The sequence below is a fragment of the Taudactylus pleione genome, unplaced genomic scaffold, assembly GCF_031769625.1.
Source record: "Taudactylus pleione unplaced genomic scaffold, aTauple2 ptg000198l, whole genome shotgun sequence".
In the NCBI taxonomy this organism is placed as follows: domain Eukaryota; kingdom Metazoa; phylum Chordata; class Amphibia; order Anura; family Myobatrachidae; genus Taudactylus; species Taudactylus pleione.
The window spans coordinates 5,853,701-5,871,007 of record NW_028284600.1 but is presented as its reverse complement, the minus strand read 5'-3'; the positions used below and the strand labels follow the sequence as shown (position 1 = coordinate 5,871,007).

Genomic DNA, 17,307 nt, shown 5'->3' with positions numbered 1-17,307 from the left:
CAATGTTTTCGCAGTCCTGCTAAACATTACTGATGTGTGTGAGGTAAAGTGGGCGTCCTTATGTTGTGCTGAGATTGCATTGCGATCGAGATGGATTAGCATACTTTCACAGTGAGACTGCGTGCGTAATCGCTATTGCATTCTCTTCTGCGTTCCTTCTTGAATCAGGCCCCATGTATTTAGGTGGTAATTCTAGGGGAGTCCATCTGCTCACTTGGAATCTGCGGCCTCAATAATAAAGTTAAAAGATCTTTGGTGTTATCTCAGGTCAAGAAATATAATGTTGATATTGCTTGTATCCAGGAATCTCACCTCTCTGGTAGCCGTATTATGTATAACAGGAAAAAATATGTTGCCCTAATGGGATTCTGAGGCTCAATGCCTCACCTCCAGGGATGATTTGGACTGGGAGATTATGCTTCACAGTTGTTGGAACTGTGAAGAGATTAAATCTTTTTCTCTGGTTGAGAGAAAAATAAGAAGAGAAAAAAAAACCCCATATACCCAGCTACTAGTGCTGACCTGCTCCTACCAGGACTTAATGAAAACTGAGGAAGGGCTTGGAGGGGGGAGAGCTTTATACCCTAAAACGTTAACTCATTTAGTGCTGGCTCCTCAATCCTCGCTATACGCCATGGTCAAGAAGTGTACCCCAGATGAAGGAACGAGGGGAAAAAAATGCTTTATTCAAGAATAAAGAATTCTTAAAATGACATTAATCTGTTATTACCATCTGCAGGCTATTCCAGCAGTACATGTACTATCAATGTATTTGTTAAATACACCTCTCCATGTAAAATGTCATAAACCCTCTATAAATTCTGCATTTGTCCCTGGAGGTGCAGTCATAATGCTGGTTTCTTCAGTTCGTACACTTCTATATAGCACCTATGTGGCTATTTACCTACTTGCTTTACTGGATTAAATCAGTAATTACAGAGAAGACGTCAGCAGGAAGATGTTTATTCATATGCATGAAGACAGTCATGATCTGCTATAGCAGCACACATTCCCATAATGACATGCTTGGTGCGGCTACACTGCTCGCTAGAAGTACTGTAGCAAAACTTGATAGCCCTCCCTAGTACACTGTACTGCAAACACCAGAGATGTATATAATTACTTACCCTATAACAATACATCAGCTGCATGGTTTTCACACTTTACCATTTACTCATCATTGGAAATGTCACTTCTTACTTCTCTATGGATCCACACAAGTTCTACAGCAGGCCTGGCCAACCCAGTGGCCTCTCCAGCTGTTGTGAAACTACAAGTCCCAGCATACCCTCCCACCGATCAGCTGGTACAGCATGCTGGGACTTGTAGTTTCACAACAGCTGGAGAGCCACAGGTTGGCCAGGCCTGATCTGCAGCACTGACTTTTCCATTTTCAGGGTTCTCACTCTCACCCAACAAACCCCACAGCCCCGATCTCTCGTCCATAGCATTGCTATACCACCTTCAGCTAGAACCATCTGTTATTGTACTGTAGCAAGGTAAAGATAGTTGCAGACTCCTTAGTAACTAACATATTCAAACAGTACTTAGGGCCTGATTCAGACCCGCTCGCAAGCGCACAGCGCTCGCAAGTGGGTAGATGGTCCCTCACTGCACATGCGCGAGACCCGGCCAGCGACGGGCGCTCCGACGCTACGGGTCTCGCACCAAAAGGGGGGCGGCTGTCGATTTTGATTGACAGCTCGCCCCGTTTTGGAGGCGGCCAGGGGGGTGGCTGGCCAAACTGAGGCGTTCCTAAAGGAACGCCTGCCGTTTGGGGGCGGCCTCAGTAGTGAGCTTCCGGCTCTATTAGAGCCGGAAGCTCACTGGGGCTTGCGAAGGACGAGACTCTACCACAAGGGTCTCATCGCAAGCCCGATGGTCGCGACCATCACCTGGCCGCTCGCAAAAGCTGTGGGTGGTCACCCACAGCTTAGCGAGCGGCCAGGAGGCCGGCTCACATAAAAGAAAATGCCGCCCTGATTCAGAGCGAGCGCTCTGAAAGAGCGTCCAGCTCTGAATCAGGGCCTTAGTGCACTGTGTGAATATGTTACTAACATATTCCTAGGTCATTGTCACATCATTAAACGGTATCTTTATACCGTTACAAAAGCATTTATTGAGATGCAAAGCTGTGCCAGATAGGTACCCTGGAAATGTAAAACCTCAGTATATGCTGGACACACAAAACAAAAATCAAGATTATTCAAAAATATAAAACAATATCCTGTTTATTTGAAGTGGATGAGCTGTGGGTAGGAAACTTCTAACCAGAGTTTAATTTTGGAAACAAGCCAGAGTGTTCATAAAACGTTTGTTGCAAAGATGTTGTTTGGTTGTCCCCTTGGTGCAGCGCTCGGCGATATATCCCCCGTGAAGGCAGTAAATCGGTATTCTAGTGACGCATCGTGTTCCCGTCTTCTCTGTAATATTTCTGCTTGCAGCAACGAAGCCTTGAAATATAGATAATAAGTTATGGTCTTGCTCTGAAACATTGACATGTGATTTGTATATATATATATATATATATATATATATATATATATATACATATATATATATAAATAAAGGAGCAGCAGGTTTATTTATAGGGTAAAGCTTTCAGCACCGCACCATATATAACACAACTTACACTGGTAATCACTGCAAGTTCTAACGTTATAAAACAATAGGAACATCAAGATTTGGTGTTGCAGCCTAGAACTCCTGCTTAGTTTTGGAGTGGCGATAATGGTCACTAACTGAAAATGTGTATCGCCGTTATAAAGATTTGTTCAGAGCCACAATTTACTAAATTGGGGGCAGCTTTCAATGCCTCCAGCGAAAACGCTGCCCCTCTTCAAGGGTTTTCTTACTCCACCGATAGCCTAACACTGCCAGCTTAGGGTCACTGTGAAATGTGCATGCGCCTGGGCCTAGCAGGGGATCAAGCAAAACGTTCCTGGGTTTGCAGATCACCTATTGTTGGTATAGGTAACGCCGTCTTGTGGTTAAATTGAGCAGACGTCGAAGTCCCCAAAGCACGGTATAGGTCTAGGATAGGGGTATTAAACATGCTACCCTCCAGCTGCTGTGGAACTACACATCTCAGCATGCCTTGTCATAGTTTTGTTATTAGGGCATGCTAAAACTGTGGCATGTCACGCTGGGGTGTGTAGCAAAAAAGGCTGAGAAATGAATTATCACTGCTTCAGAAATAAGACCCCAAGCAAAATGAGATTTATGGAGCTGCCAAAGAGAGAGATTTATTATCGTCATTTTAAAATGTGTTTGTAGGGTGTGGGTAAGGTATATTTGTTAAAAGGAACAATTTCCTCCCTGTTCATCTTCGATAAGGCATTTATATAAAAGCATATTCCCTTATAGCCCAGTACAGAAACCCCTCCACAGCACAGTACCACTGGTTAATGTGGAGCAAGGATTATAGCATAGCAAAAAAAGGCCCTGTTAGTTGGATATGGTACAATATTTGTAAAAGGTAACAAGGATGGTGATTAGGTCTATTATATCAAAGATAAATCATCTCTACTCCATATTAAAATACAGCAAGGTACAAACTGAAAAGCTGAACGTCTTGTGAGTGATGAGAGAGGAGACTGGGAGGAGGAGATTAGATGCTGCTGATGTATAATGAGATTAGAGGGGAAATTTCAGGATTGATAAATTGATTTCACGGGAAGGAAGAGGGTTTAAGTGGTTAGTAATGAGGAAGCGTGAAAAAAAGACCTGTGATCTGGTAATAGCTACCGGATAGAGATATTAGAGGAAAATGAGGGGAACTTGGTAAACCAGTATGAAGATTACAACAGTTGAAGTGTGTAAGGATGAGGGCATGCGCTGTGATTTTAGTGGTAGCTTTAAGAAGACAAAAAAAAATAAAATAATGGACATCAGGGCAGCAGGAGAGTTGCAAGGAAACCAGTAAGGGCTACTATGACTGGTGTAAGACTGGTGTGCCAGATCTGTAGCCCTGGTCTGTCCCTACACCTCATACAAGAAAGTTGTAGCTAGGTGATGCACCTAATTCTCAATATATCCAAGGAACACCAGAGCGGTTGTTAATATTACAAATTAAATACTAACGTTGAAGACAGGGGACAAGTCTCAAACTCATCTAATGTTTGAAATGGAAATCAAACTATGAAACAAAATGATCTGGTTTTCTCAGAGACACTGCACAGGAAAATCTGGCTATGATGAGTGATAGTGCCGTCATAACTGGATGATCGAATGGCTCCAATCCGATGGTACAGGGCCTGGGCCGAACCACTGGAGCCCATTGCACTGTAATTGTACCAACACTTCTGGGGTCAGAGATGGGGTATAGCTTTTGATCTTTTTCTATCACACCCCAGTAAATCCAATGCAAAACTGTTTATTTTAGAAGCCCACACACTACAATGGATGGACAATTTGTTCTAGTGTACATGACCAAAGTGATCAACCAAAATTGGGCCTTGTACACAGCATAAAATATCTACGATATCAACATCGATGTTTAGTTCTTTTAGAATGTAAGCTCTTATGAGCAGGGCCCTCTACCCTCTTGTGCTTCTCCCTACTTTAGTTTCATCTACTTCTTACTCACCACTAGGGCACCTAATACTTGGCTGCTTAAGCTCTGTTGCTTATCTGGGTGTTATGGTCGCTAATGTAGCAATATACAGTCAGGTGCATAAATATTGGGATATTGACAGAATTTTCATATTTTGGCCTCTATTCACCACCACAATGGCTTTTAAATGAAACAAACAAGATGTGCTTTAACTGCAGACTTTCAGATTTAATTTGAGGGTAATTACATCCAAATCAGGTGAACGGTGTAGGAATTACAACGGTTTCTATATGTGCCTCCCACTTTTTAAGGGGCCAAAAGTAATGGGACTATCAACTCAAAAGCTATTTCATGGACAGGTGTGGGCTATTCCCTCGTTATTTCATTATCAATTAAGCAGGTAAAAGGTCTGGAGTTGATTCTAGGTGTGACATTTGCATTTGGAATCAGTTGCTGTCGACTCTCAATATGAGATCCAAAGAGCTGTCACTATCAGTGAAGCAAGCTATCATTAGGCTGAAAAATCAAAACAAACCCATCAGAGAGATTGCAAAAACATTAGTTGTGGCCAAATCAACTGTTTGAAACATTCTTAAAAAGAAAGAACGCATCGGAGAGATCAGCAAAAGACCCGGAAGACCACGGAAAACAACTGTAGTGGATGACAGAAGAATTATTTCCCTGGTGAAGAAAAACCCCTTCACAACAGTTGGCCAAATCAAGAACACTCTACAGGAGGTAGGTGTATATGTGTCAAAGTCAACAATCAAGAGAAGACTTCACAAGAGTGGAAATAGAGGGTTCACCACAAGATGTAAACCATTGGTGAGCCACAAAAACAGGAAGACCAGATTAGAGTTTGCCAAACAACATCTAAAAAAGCCATTACAGTTCTGGAACAACATCCTATGGACAGAAGAGACAAAGATCAACTTGTACCAAAGTGATGGGAAGAGAAGAGTATGGAGAAGGAAAGGAACTGCTCATGATCCAAAACATACCATCTCATCAGTGAAGCATGGTGGTGGTAGTGTCCTGGCATGGGCATGTATGGCTGCCAATGGAACTGGTTCCCTTGTATTTATTGATGATGTGACTGCTGACAAAAGCAGCAGAATGAATTCTGAAGTGTTTCGGACAATATTATATGCTCATATTCAGTCAAATGCTTCAGAACTCATTGGACGGCACTTCACAGTGCAGATGGACAATGACCCAAAGCATACTGCAAAAGCAACCAAAGAGTTTATTAAGGCTAAAAAGTGGAATGTTATGCAATGGCCAAGTCAATCCCCTGACCTGAATCTGATTGAGCATGCATTTCACTTGATGAAGACAAAACTGAAGGGAAAATGCCCCAAGAACAAGCAGGAACTGAAGACATTTGCAGTAGAGGCCTGGCAGAGCATCACCAGGGATGAAACCCAGCGTCTGGTGATGTCTATGCGTTCCAAACTTCAGGCTGTAATTGCCTGCAAAGGATTTGCAACAAAGTATTAAACAGTGAAAGTTAGATTTAGGATTGTTTCGTTTGTCCCATTACTTTTGGCCCCTTAAAAAGAGGGAGGCACATATAGAAACCGTTATAATTCCTACACCGTTCACCTGATTTGGATGTAATTACCCTCAAATTAAATCTGAAAGTCTGCAGTTAAAGCACATCTTGTTTGTTTCATTTCAAAGCCATTGTGGTGGTGAATAGAGGCCAAAATATGAAAATTCTGTCAATGTCCAAATATTTATGGACCCGACTGTATATTATCCATGTCCTGGTCCTGTATTGTATTGTTCTGTAAGTCACTTGTCTACAACTTGTTTATGTACTTTGTAAGGCGCTGCGGAACATTTGTGGCACCATATAAATTAATTATAATAAGTACTGTTATCCATTATTTATATGGCGCCACAAGGGTTCCGCAGCGCCTTACAATTACAGAAACAAATGAGCACACAAGACAACAGTTATTAACAGTACAGACAATGCAGGACAAGTACATGATTTATAAACAATGCTGCATAACATCTAAATAAGCAGCATTATTATTAATAATAATAATAATAATAGTTGTTAGCTGACATATAAGAAGTACCACTTGTAAAATAAACTCAGGGCATACCGGGTCATTGTCTAAGTCACAAAAAGACAAACTATGCCCCTTTCAAATTCAGCTAAATTGTTTTTGAAGTCCTTTTCCACCAATGCTGAATACAGATGTGTAAAGAGACTTCCTATATATGACATTCCTTATCCTGGAGTAGGTGAGAGCTGGCAGAGGCTCCCCATGGTTTCAGCACCTCTGACTAAGATGTGCAGCGATTGAAAAAATGCAACACAGATATTGACTAATGCTGGCTGCTGTTTTATTTCTCTCTGTGATTAAGCTGTTACAAATGTTGGAGTTAGTGCAATTACAATGTTCTGTATTTATTACCACCTTGATAACACTATTGTCACCTTTTAAGGATATATGTAAGCATGGTATAGCTACAGTGGGTGCAGGGAGTGCCATTGCTATGGGGCCCAGAGGCATAGGGACCTACCTCTGGGACCTGACTCAACTGCACCCAGGTCATGAAGTGGTCTAGCAGGTGCCCAGAATTGCCTGCTAAGCACTGTGTGGCATAATGTGTATTGGGCGAACTGTGTGGCATAATGTGTATTGGGGGAACTGTGTGGCATAATGTGTGCTGATGGCATATTGTTAACTTGGAGCACTACAATGTGACATAATATGAACTAAGGGCACTGTGTGGTATAATGTGAACAAGGGCACTACTACAGGGCACATTAACTAGGGCACTACTATAGGGCATAACATTAGGGCACTACAATGTTACATAATATGAACTGGGAGCACTGTGGGGTATAACGTGAACTAGGGCACTACTATAGGGCATAACATTAACAAGGGCACTACAATGTCACATAATATGAACTGGGAGCACTGTGGGGTATAACGTGAACTAGGGCATAACATTAACTAGGGCACTACTATAGGGCATAACATTAACTAGGGCACTACAATGTCACATAATATGAACTGGGTGCACTGTGGGATATATTGTGAACGACGGCACTACTATAGGGCATAGCATTAACTAGGGCACTACAATGTGACATAATATGAACTGGGAGCACTGTGGGGTATAACGTGAACTAGGGCACTACTATAGGGCATAACATTAACTAGGGCACTACAATGTCACATAATATGAACTGTGGCACTGTGGGGCATAATGTGACCTAGCGCATTACCATAGGGCATAACATTAACTAGGGCACTACTGGCGCATCAAATGAACAACTGCTGTGGAGAGAGAGGTCTCTCTAAAACTGGGAAGGAGCCACTTCAAAATGTTGCTATGGGGTCCGCAACGTTCTGGCTTTGCCCCTGTATGTAAGACTCCATTGTAGTATAAGTATTTTAGTTTTATTTACATTTGTCAGACTTAGGTCATCTTCAGGTTTATCGTGTTTTTATTATTTTGTTATGTACAAACACTAAATTTATGACATGACTAAATGCTGTATGCACCATCTTAGGGTACAGTACGGTCCCCCCAGCAAGGACTCTATTCCCCTCTTACCATCTCTAGGTCCTTCTGTGCTGCCTCCACTTCCTCCTGCGCTGAGCGATGGGGATTTCTCTTCCTCTCTCGCATAGCCTGCATGTGCTGTTTGATGCGCTCATCCAGCCTGTGGTCTCTATACAGATACAATAAGGTTACGCATTTACAATACACTGATCCTCTTTTCCCTATACTGAAGGACATTGTACTATTGTTTTTAGGGACACTTACTAAGGGCACAACCTGTCAGAAATCCATGAATAAAAATATTTGCAAACTGGCACGAACATTTGTATATAAAGGAGTTGGCGAATACCGATGTGCTTTATGGCACCTTTCTAAGGTCTAATAAAATGGCTGATTGAATCTATTGCACACATACCTGACACAGCAATGTACTGCGGAAATTAACTCCATAGAGTAAAAAACATCACACAACCTAATCCAGGGGTCTTCAACCTGTGGCCCGCGGAGCAGTTCCCCGTCGATGGTTACTGTAGTACAGACCACTACACACAGAAACAAGCACACCGCCGCCGGCGGCAGTGTGTTTGTTTTGGTAGCAACGCCAATGAGTCAGACAGACTCTCACTGGCTGCTGCACCCACTGCAGGAGCCGGGCTGGAGCTCACTCATCCGGCTCCCACAGTGGGTTATGGGAGAGACGTCATGATGTCTCTCCCATACTGCAAAGCAGGGCGGCCTGGGAGGACGGAGGAGCGAACGGCGGCAGGAGCTGGAGCCGGGATTCAGGTAAGTTTTTTTTTTTTACGTGTGCGTCTTTGTCTGCATTGCCCGGGGGGGGCACCACTACAGAGGCCACAGCATCGGGGGGGTACTACTACTTGGAGCACTACTGGAGGTACCACTACTGGGGGCACTGTATCAGGGGACCACTACTGGGGGCACTGCATCAGCAGTGTGGGGGGGGGGGCTACTGCTGGGGACACTTCATGGGGGGACCACTACTGGGGGCACTGCATAGGGGGGGGATTACTACTGGGGGCACTGAATAGAGGACCACACTACAGGGGGCACTGTATAAGGGGCACTGCATAGGGGGGACCACTACTGGGGGCACTGAATAGGGAGGACCACACTACTGGGGGCCTGCATAAGGGGGACCGCTACTGGGAGCACTGTATAAGGGGCCCTGTATATGGGGGATCACTACTGGAGGCACTACTGGGGGCCTTCATAAGGGGGACCACTACTGGGGGCACTGTATAAGAGGCATTACTGGAGGCCTGCAAAAGGGAGACCACTACTGGGGGCACTGTATAAGGGGCACTACTGGAGGCCTGCATAAGGGAGACCACTACTGGAAGCACTGTATATGGGGCACTGCATAGAAGGGATCACTACTGGGGGCACTGTATATGGGGCACTGCAGAGGGGGCAGTTATGGGACATAATTAAAATTGTAGCAGGGGGCAGTTATGGATCATAATTGTGTGAGGAGGGGGCAGAGTCTAAATACCACAGTATAGCTTAGTGGCCCTCGGCTTTGTTGAATTGTTTAATGTGGCCCACACTGCCTTAAAGGCTGAAGAACCCTGAACTAATCCATCATAGCTTCCACACCGCCTATGGTTGCAACCTGGAAAACCACTCCTCTGTCACTCACTATAATGTGGGATAAGCTGCGTTTTATCGGTTAACAATGAGAAAATAAAATAATTTATGGAAAACTATTTTCTTTTATTTTTTTACAAAACTGGCAACAAAGGTGATATGATGGGAATATACAGGGAATATACATTCCTAGGCTTCATACATTCCATCATCTTCTAACAAGCTTCATCCCACACTATCTATTTTGTCTTGTTATTGTGATAAATAATACAGATAAATATATGACATGATCACTTATATGCCACCAAGAGCAAAATTTGTCCCTTTATAACAAAAGCTATTCATTTACACAGAAGGCCTAAGACTTTTGATGCATCAGTGCCAGGTCTCCTGTCTGGCCATGGCATCCTGCTCGCTACCTTTATGCCAATGTAAGTATATTGCCTGGCTATGCCGATTGTCCATCCGCCTTCATGTGAATGGCCGGCCCGCTCACTGCTTGCCCGTATGCAGCCGCCATCATTAGCAACGGGACTTATACCGATTCCATGCTGGGTGCAAACGATCCGTCAGAAACAGGCGCCTCATCCCTCCGTACGCACGATACAGACGAGCACGGAAGACGGCCTATGCGCACATAACACGAGTATAGCAAGCGTCCAGATGCCGCCCAGAAATGTATATTTTAGTTTGCAGATATCCATGAGACCAAGTCAGTGTGGGCAATAGGCCTAACCCCAAATCCTGCAGAATCAGTATGGCTTAATACAGACCTCGCCCCCTCACCTCCCCCCACCCAACAAAGAAGATAACCCACAGGACACAGACAATGGGGGTGATTGATCCTAACACAGCTGCGTGATCACTGCACAATAAAACCTTCATGTTCCAGTGGAGACAGTAGGAATTCTTTGATTTGGGCGTTAGTCACATTACATGACAGATGACTCACGTTAATGGATTTAATACGCTGTAAAAACATCTGAACTTTTCCATATTCCTAATTACCTCTCAGTATTTTTAGTCCAAGCCCAGTATTGCTAATTACTGTAGGAACTAAAGATCCTATCTTAATGAGGGGGGGGGGGGGGGGGGAGGGGGTGGCCAAAAAACTTACAACAATTTTGTGTTATACCTTTAAATAAGCTTTAAAATGACAAATTAATTCTACAGTGATATAATTAAGACACGGTACTGTGTGGCTATAAATATTGCAATTACAAAGTGTTCGCTAGTGGCAGCCAGAATCTTTCCATTTGCCATTTGTGACTTTGATAATTAGCCAGGCCAAGCATGTGTCTGGGTGTACCACAGGGCATCTAACGACACTGTTTACATTTCAACACCCTGAATATGGACCACTGTTGGCTAAACAAACCTCGGCTTCTCCGCTGCGTTCAGTGATTTCACTGACGTGACCCCTGGCATCATTTCCTGTTTTTCGACTACAAGAGTCCTTTGCTTGTCCCAGCTATTCTCTTTCTGGGATGGATCCAGGTCCGTGGCATACGGAGGAATGGCGATGGGCACCTAAGTGTGTGATGTGAAATGGTGATTAGTGAAAAGAGCAATTGTTTTCATTCTTAATTCATCGACTCATATTGGAGTCTGCCAAAGCAATGGTCAGTACACGTGGGACGTAACATTATATAAACCTGGTCATATATCAGCAGCTCTGAAATGAGACAGATTTCTACCGTGTATGAACCACTGTTACCAAATTGCTTTATGGATGACACAGACGTAACTCTGTAAGGAAAAGAACATATGTAACTCTACAGATATTTCAGCTCATGCCCCAATTAACAATACTTTGGACAGTGTGGTCTATGAATAGTGACATCACTGAGGCATAAGACAATTGGCACAGATTTTCGGGTCGCCAAGTCAAATATTTAGCAAATTTAAGAACACAGAGAAGTGCATAAGACACGTTTTAAGCCGACAGATAATGTTATTTCATTGGCCTATTTATGCCATCCTACAGTTATTACTAAATACATTGCTTGAGCCTTCTCAGTTATTTCATGTTTTTTAGCCACGTTTTAATGTTTCAAACTGAATGGATTACATTTTTAGTCTGCATATGACGAATTGGAAAGAATTGTGGCCCTGATTCAGAGCCGGACGCTCTGACAGAGCGCTCGCCCTGAATCAGGGCCGTCCTTCATTTTTAGAGAGGCCTCCTGGCCGCTCGTATAGCTGTGGGTGACCACCCACAGCTATAGCGAGCGGCCAGGAAGATGGTCGCGATGGTCAAGACCATCGCGACCATCGGGCTTGCGACGAGACCCTTGTGGTAGGGTCTCGTTGCCGCAAGCCCTGGAGTGCTTTTGGCTCTATCAGAGCCGAGAGCACTCCCACTGACTTCACTTGTGAGGTCAGTGGGGCTGGCCCCAGATGGTAGGCGTTCGCATGGGAACGCCTTCATCTGGGCAGCCACACCCCCGGCACGCTCACCAAAGGGGACGTGCTGTCACTCACCTTCGACAGCACGCCCCCTTTGTAGCGAGACCCAGAGCGACGGCTTGCCCGTCGCTATCCGGGTCTCGCTCATGCGCACGATGGAGCCGCCTCCGTCGTGCACATGCGCACTGGGCCTACATCGACCCGCTTGCGAGTGCTCAGCGCTCGCAAGCGGGTCTGAATTAGGCCCTGTATCCAGAAAACAGCTTTTTGTCTCATATTAATGACCGTTTATCCTGGGGAAATTTCATCTTGAGCATTGTGTGTTATATGCTTGTGGTTCTATTTCCAAAAAGGACATTACTAAATTACAGTACAATGGATCCAGAGAATGGCTCCTGTAATGGTTTAGGGGTTACAGTACATTTAAAAAAAATAAAAATAAATCATAGAATAGCATCTTCAAAAGGAAAAAGCAGGGATATTATACAAACATGTGAATATATTAATTACAGATGAGCGGGTTCGGATTAGTTCAGATTTCCACGCCGAGTTCGGATTTTTCCCGGCAAAACGTCATTTTTCATGGACAATCATCATTATTCCTGGACTTTTGTCCAGGAATGATGATGTTTGTCCATGAAAGATGACATTTTGCTTCTTTCTGAGTCCTGTTTTTTGCCGGGAAAAATCCGAACTCAGCATGGAAATCCGAACTAATCCGAATCCGCTCATCTCTAGTTATAAGCTTTTATGCTATTTAACAAACATTCTTAATTCAAAAGGAGCGCCAATTAGGTAACATTACCATTTGCATTCATTTTAGATTTTGTTGAAGGTGGTGTTTCTTCAATTTATGTTACCTTAGGCTGCAGCATTGCTATTTTTATGCGCTTTACAGATTTTACTTGTTTTTTTGCTGAGTTTGTGACATTAATACCTCTTATAGCTGTCAGGGCAAAACTAGTGAAAACCACCTTTTGGATTCTTGTCGTCTTTCACAATGCATTCAGTCATACAATAAATGTATTTTTGATCTTGCTTGCATATTGGAGTGCTGGTCTACTTTCTCAAGGACCCCTGGTGGATTTTGGGAATTTGTTGAGATATATATATATATATATATATACATACACACACAGTATATAGAGGTCTGTAGCTGAATACGCATGTGCTGGTCATACCTGCATGTGACCCACAGCCACTTTCAATCTGGAACACCAAACAAAATAAAGAAATAACCACAAAAACACAATAAAATAATGACCATGGCTGCATACACCATCATCAAAAACAATGTTATGTTTACGGTTTTACAATTCCCCTTCTCTGTCGCTCCTTCCTTGCATTACAGTATATATAAGGATTTATAAACAGACACATGTATATAATTTTCTTGTACCCCCCCTTTCCATGTCTGCCCACTTTTCCTCCATCTCTTTGTGTCTCCTTTCTCCTGTCTTATCCTTTATATGGCTCTCAGAATTCTTCCACTTTTCCCAATCTCTCTCTGTACCTGTGCTCCCCCATCTATCTCTCCCCTTCTTACCCCGTTTCTCTTAACTTTCTCACCATGCCCCTTCCCCACTCTTGTAACGCGATATATTGGTCCTCACCGATATATTGACCCAAACAGGAACCGTTGTTACTGATACATCGGGCTGCGCTTCGGCAAGGGGGGCTCTCTGTCCGGAGCCACTGTCCGACAGCCTTGAGATGGAGGGGGGGGGGGGCTAATGCAATTTAGCGGGAGGGGAGGGGGAGTGGGGAGTGTGGTTTTTGGACAGCTGCCAGTGAGAGCAGAATTCAAATGCATAAAATTGGGTGATTTCTGTGCACTTTTCCGATTATCATATATGGAGAAACAAAAATTAATGCTTTCTAAAAAGCTGGAGAAAAGCATTAAATAACTTTTATAAATAGGCCCCCAACAGCTTTAACAGGGTTCAGGAAGGCAGCATATTAAACACAAGAGGATTTCTAGAACAAGAGGACAGAATCTGGAATTTCATTTGAGAAATGGTGACAGATTCATAGGGCAGACTCACATTGGGGATGCAATTGCAGAAACATAAGGATATCAGGAGGACCTACAACTAAAAACATAGTAGGACGTTATCTGGGGCTTTAATTGCATCCAATCAAATCCCTACTAAAAAGGAACAAATCCATTGGGTTGCCTTGGTGATGTAAAACAATGTGCTAGCATCTTCCTCAGACATCCAATGGGATAGCTTAATAGTATCCCCGTTATCACCCAGAGCTGCCCAGGAAAAGGATAGAGTGTTGGTGGCACCGTGTGATATGCCCCTTTATTACTTAAGTGGCTGCAGATAGATTTGCTAAAGCACCAATGCCCTACTGGGCTCAATAGCAATGTTAGTATTTGTACCAATAGGTCTACACGAGTGCACCCAATCGTTATCTGCACCATTACCAAAAGACGTCCATCCCATGCTTAGTATCTGTGCTCCATAATGTTACTGTAACCCAAGCAGGTGACTGCGGCTTGTGAGCAGGGAACAGCAGGTCCAGCTCCCGTGCAGATGTGAGGGGAGGGGATGTGAGGGGAGGGGATGTGGGGGGAGCAGAGTGTAAAGTGTTTCTGTGGACCTGGAGCACACAAATAACTAGCACATTACCTCTTTATATGCTGCTTAGGCCGCGTCACTGGTATTGACTTGTGGTGAATGGGAGCTGCTGGGACACTGTTGTAATGATGTGGAATTAATGGACAGGCAAAGAAAAATACATTTGGAAATCACCTGAGATTGCTTAGGTCTGCTCCAAACAATGTGATAGAGGGAGTGCTACCAGACAAGTGCGGCTTTAGGTGGAAAGAAGAGAGAGTTCTGCCAAAGCACAGACAATAGTGAGCTAAAAAACATGGAGACATGGGGACTAGCAGCAATAAAATATAAAGACATAACGGAAACTGGCAAACAAAGAGGGTACTTGTATATAAAACTAACAATATGACTGCATTAAAGGGCACGAGGCAGCACTGTACGCTGGGCAAGAGGCAGCACTGTACGCTGGGCACTAGGCAGCACTGTACGCTGGGCACTAGGCAGCACTGTACGCTGGGCACTAGGCAGCACTGTACGCTGGGAACGAGGCAGCACTGTACGCTGGGAACGAGGCAGCACTGTACGCTGGGAACGAGGCAGCACTGTACGCTGGGAACGAGGCAGCACTGTACGCTGGGGACGAGGCAGCACTGTACGCTGGGAACGAGGCAGCACTGTACGCTGGGAACGAGGCAGCACTGTAGGCTGGGCACGAGGCAGCACTGTACGCTGGGCACGAGGCAGCACTGTACGCTGGGCACGAGGCAGCACTGTACGCTGGGCACGAGGCAGCACTGTACGCTGGGGACGAGGCAGCACTGTACGCTGGGGACGAGGCAGCACTGTACGCTGGGGACGAGGCAGCACTGTACGCTGGGAACGAGGCAGCACTGTACGCTGGGAACGAGGCAGCACTGTACGCTGGGCACGAGGCAGCACTGTACGCTGGGAACGAGGCAGCACTGTACGCTGGGCACGAAGTTGTAATCCAAACTAACCAAGCTGATCAAAAGTATGTGTTGCAGATTGGGAATTATACTGTACAATCTACATATTGGACCCTCTACAGTGTCTCTTCCCTCTCTGATTTATTAATATAAAAATAAGAATAACCCTTTATTGTAATAAATAAATCTCATTAAACATAAGAGATGCAAAATTAAGTCTCATGCGGAAATCAAATTATTAAAATATATTAAAAAGCATTTGCAAAGAGCAGTAAGAGTAGAATAAAGCCCTAAAGAAAACATTCCGGCTTCTGATACCGGATATATGTGCAAGTATGAGAACAAAATAAGAGTACACAGAGTGAGTCACTGTTCAGCGCTTACACAGGCAGCTAATCAGCCGTTCTGCCAGAGGTTTCCTAGTGCCCAATCAGGTTCTTAAAACATTTTCATCAACCTATTACTTTCTCTGTATTTACAGGTCTACTACACAGAGAACGTTTTATGACTCAGGCAGTGACAGTGTGTTTATATGGGGGTGACCCTCATAGAAAAGATGAATTATATATTCCATGATGATACACTTTCTAAGTGAGGTCACAGGGCCCGAAGGGAACTTTTACTGTAGATCCCCTGAACCCAAAAGGCTCAAATACACCCCCCTTCCCCCAGCTCTTCTCCCCAAAGCAAAAAGAAGTCCTTTCATTCTGGGATCTGCCGAAATCTCAGACAGGGGCTCAACAAAGGCTTAGAGCCACACTGCTTCCCCTAGATCTGGTAATGGTCATTTGCACCCAGCCAAGCCTACTGAAAGAAAAGCATCGCAACAAGTGCACAGTGACAAACGTGACATTAAAATAACGCATTAAATAAATGACAGTACCAGGCTCCGGATAGGTGCTCATGCCGCTTTAGGACGCACAGCAAGATCTATCCTTGTATCTGTACAGAGGCTATTCCTACACTGGGTCCCCCCTGGGAGACATTGATTCAGTTGTGATCACAAGCTGACACATTTCAATATAAACTAATATACATCTAGTACATAAGAATGGACAAAATCATGCATTTATTCTTCCTATGGTCGTTATTCCTTCTCCTCTACTATGATTTTAAAAGGTGACTTCTGATCTAAACATGAAGCAAGATGTTGCACTTTAAACCTCATTATTGTATCTTTAACCCTGTGAATTAATCACTCGCTCCGGGTCTCGCTACAAAACGGGGCGGATGTCAATGTTGATCGACAGCTCGCCCCGTTTTGTGTGCAGGGAGGGGGGGTGGCTGCACAAACGGAGGCGTTCCCGAAGGAACGTCTGCCGTTGTGGGCGGCCCTACTGACATCACACGTGATGTCAGTAGTGAACTTCCTGCTCTATTAGAGCAGGAAGTTCACTGGGGCTTGCGGTGGACGAGACCCTACCACAAGAGTCTCGTCGCAAGCCCGATGGTTGCGATAATCGCGACCATTGCCAGGCAGCCCAGGCGAGCGGCCTGGAGGCGTTTTTTCTTTTTTTTAAATCCGCCCTGATTCAGAGCGAGAGCCTCTGAATCAGGACATTGTCCACTATATTCTACATGACTGAATCATCAGGCCCCATCATCAACTGAACACAAATATCATCATAACAAGTCTAACGTCTCTTATGGCGCATACACACGGTCAGATTTTGTGTCAGATCTG

General features: G+C 44.3%; 1 protein-coding gene across 3 annotated transcripts in view; it reads right to left on the bottom strand.

The window, feature by feature from the left end:
• Positions 1-2,202: 2,202 nt before the first annotated feature.
• LRRC27 (leucine rich repeat containing 27) overlaps positions 2,203-17,307 on the bottom strand; it is a 64,166-nt gene continuing 49,061 nt past the window's right edge. For all 3 annotated transcript variants that reach the window (XM_088476952.1, XM_088476953.1, XM_088476954.1), the window contains 3 exons: positions 11,079-11,230; positions 8,144-8,261; positions 2,203-2,453 (listed from right to left, as the gene is read on the bottom strand). In XM_088476952.1, coding sequence (XP_088333078.1) covers positions 2,304-2,453; positions 8,144-8,261; positions 11,079-11,230 — 420 coding nt within the window. In that variant the 3' untranslated portion in view covers positions 2,203-2,303. The remainder of the gene's footprint in view (positions 2,454-8,143; positions 8,262-11,078; positions 11,231-17,307) is intronic.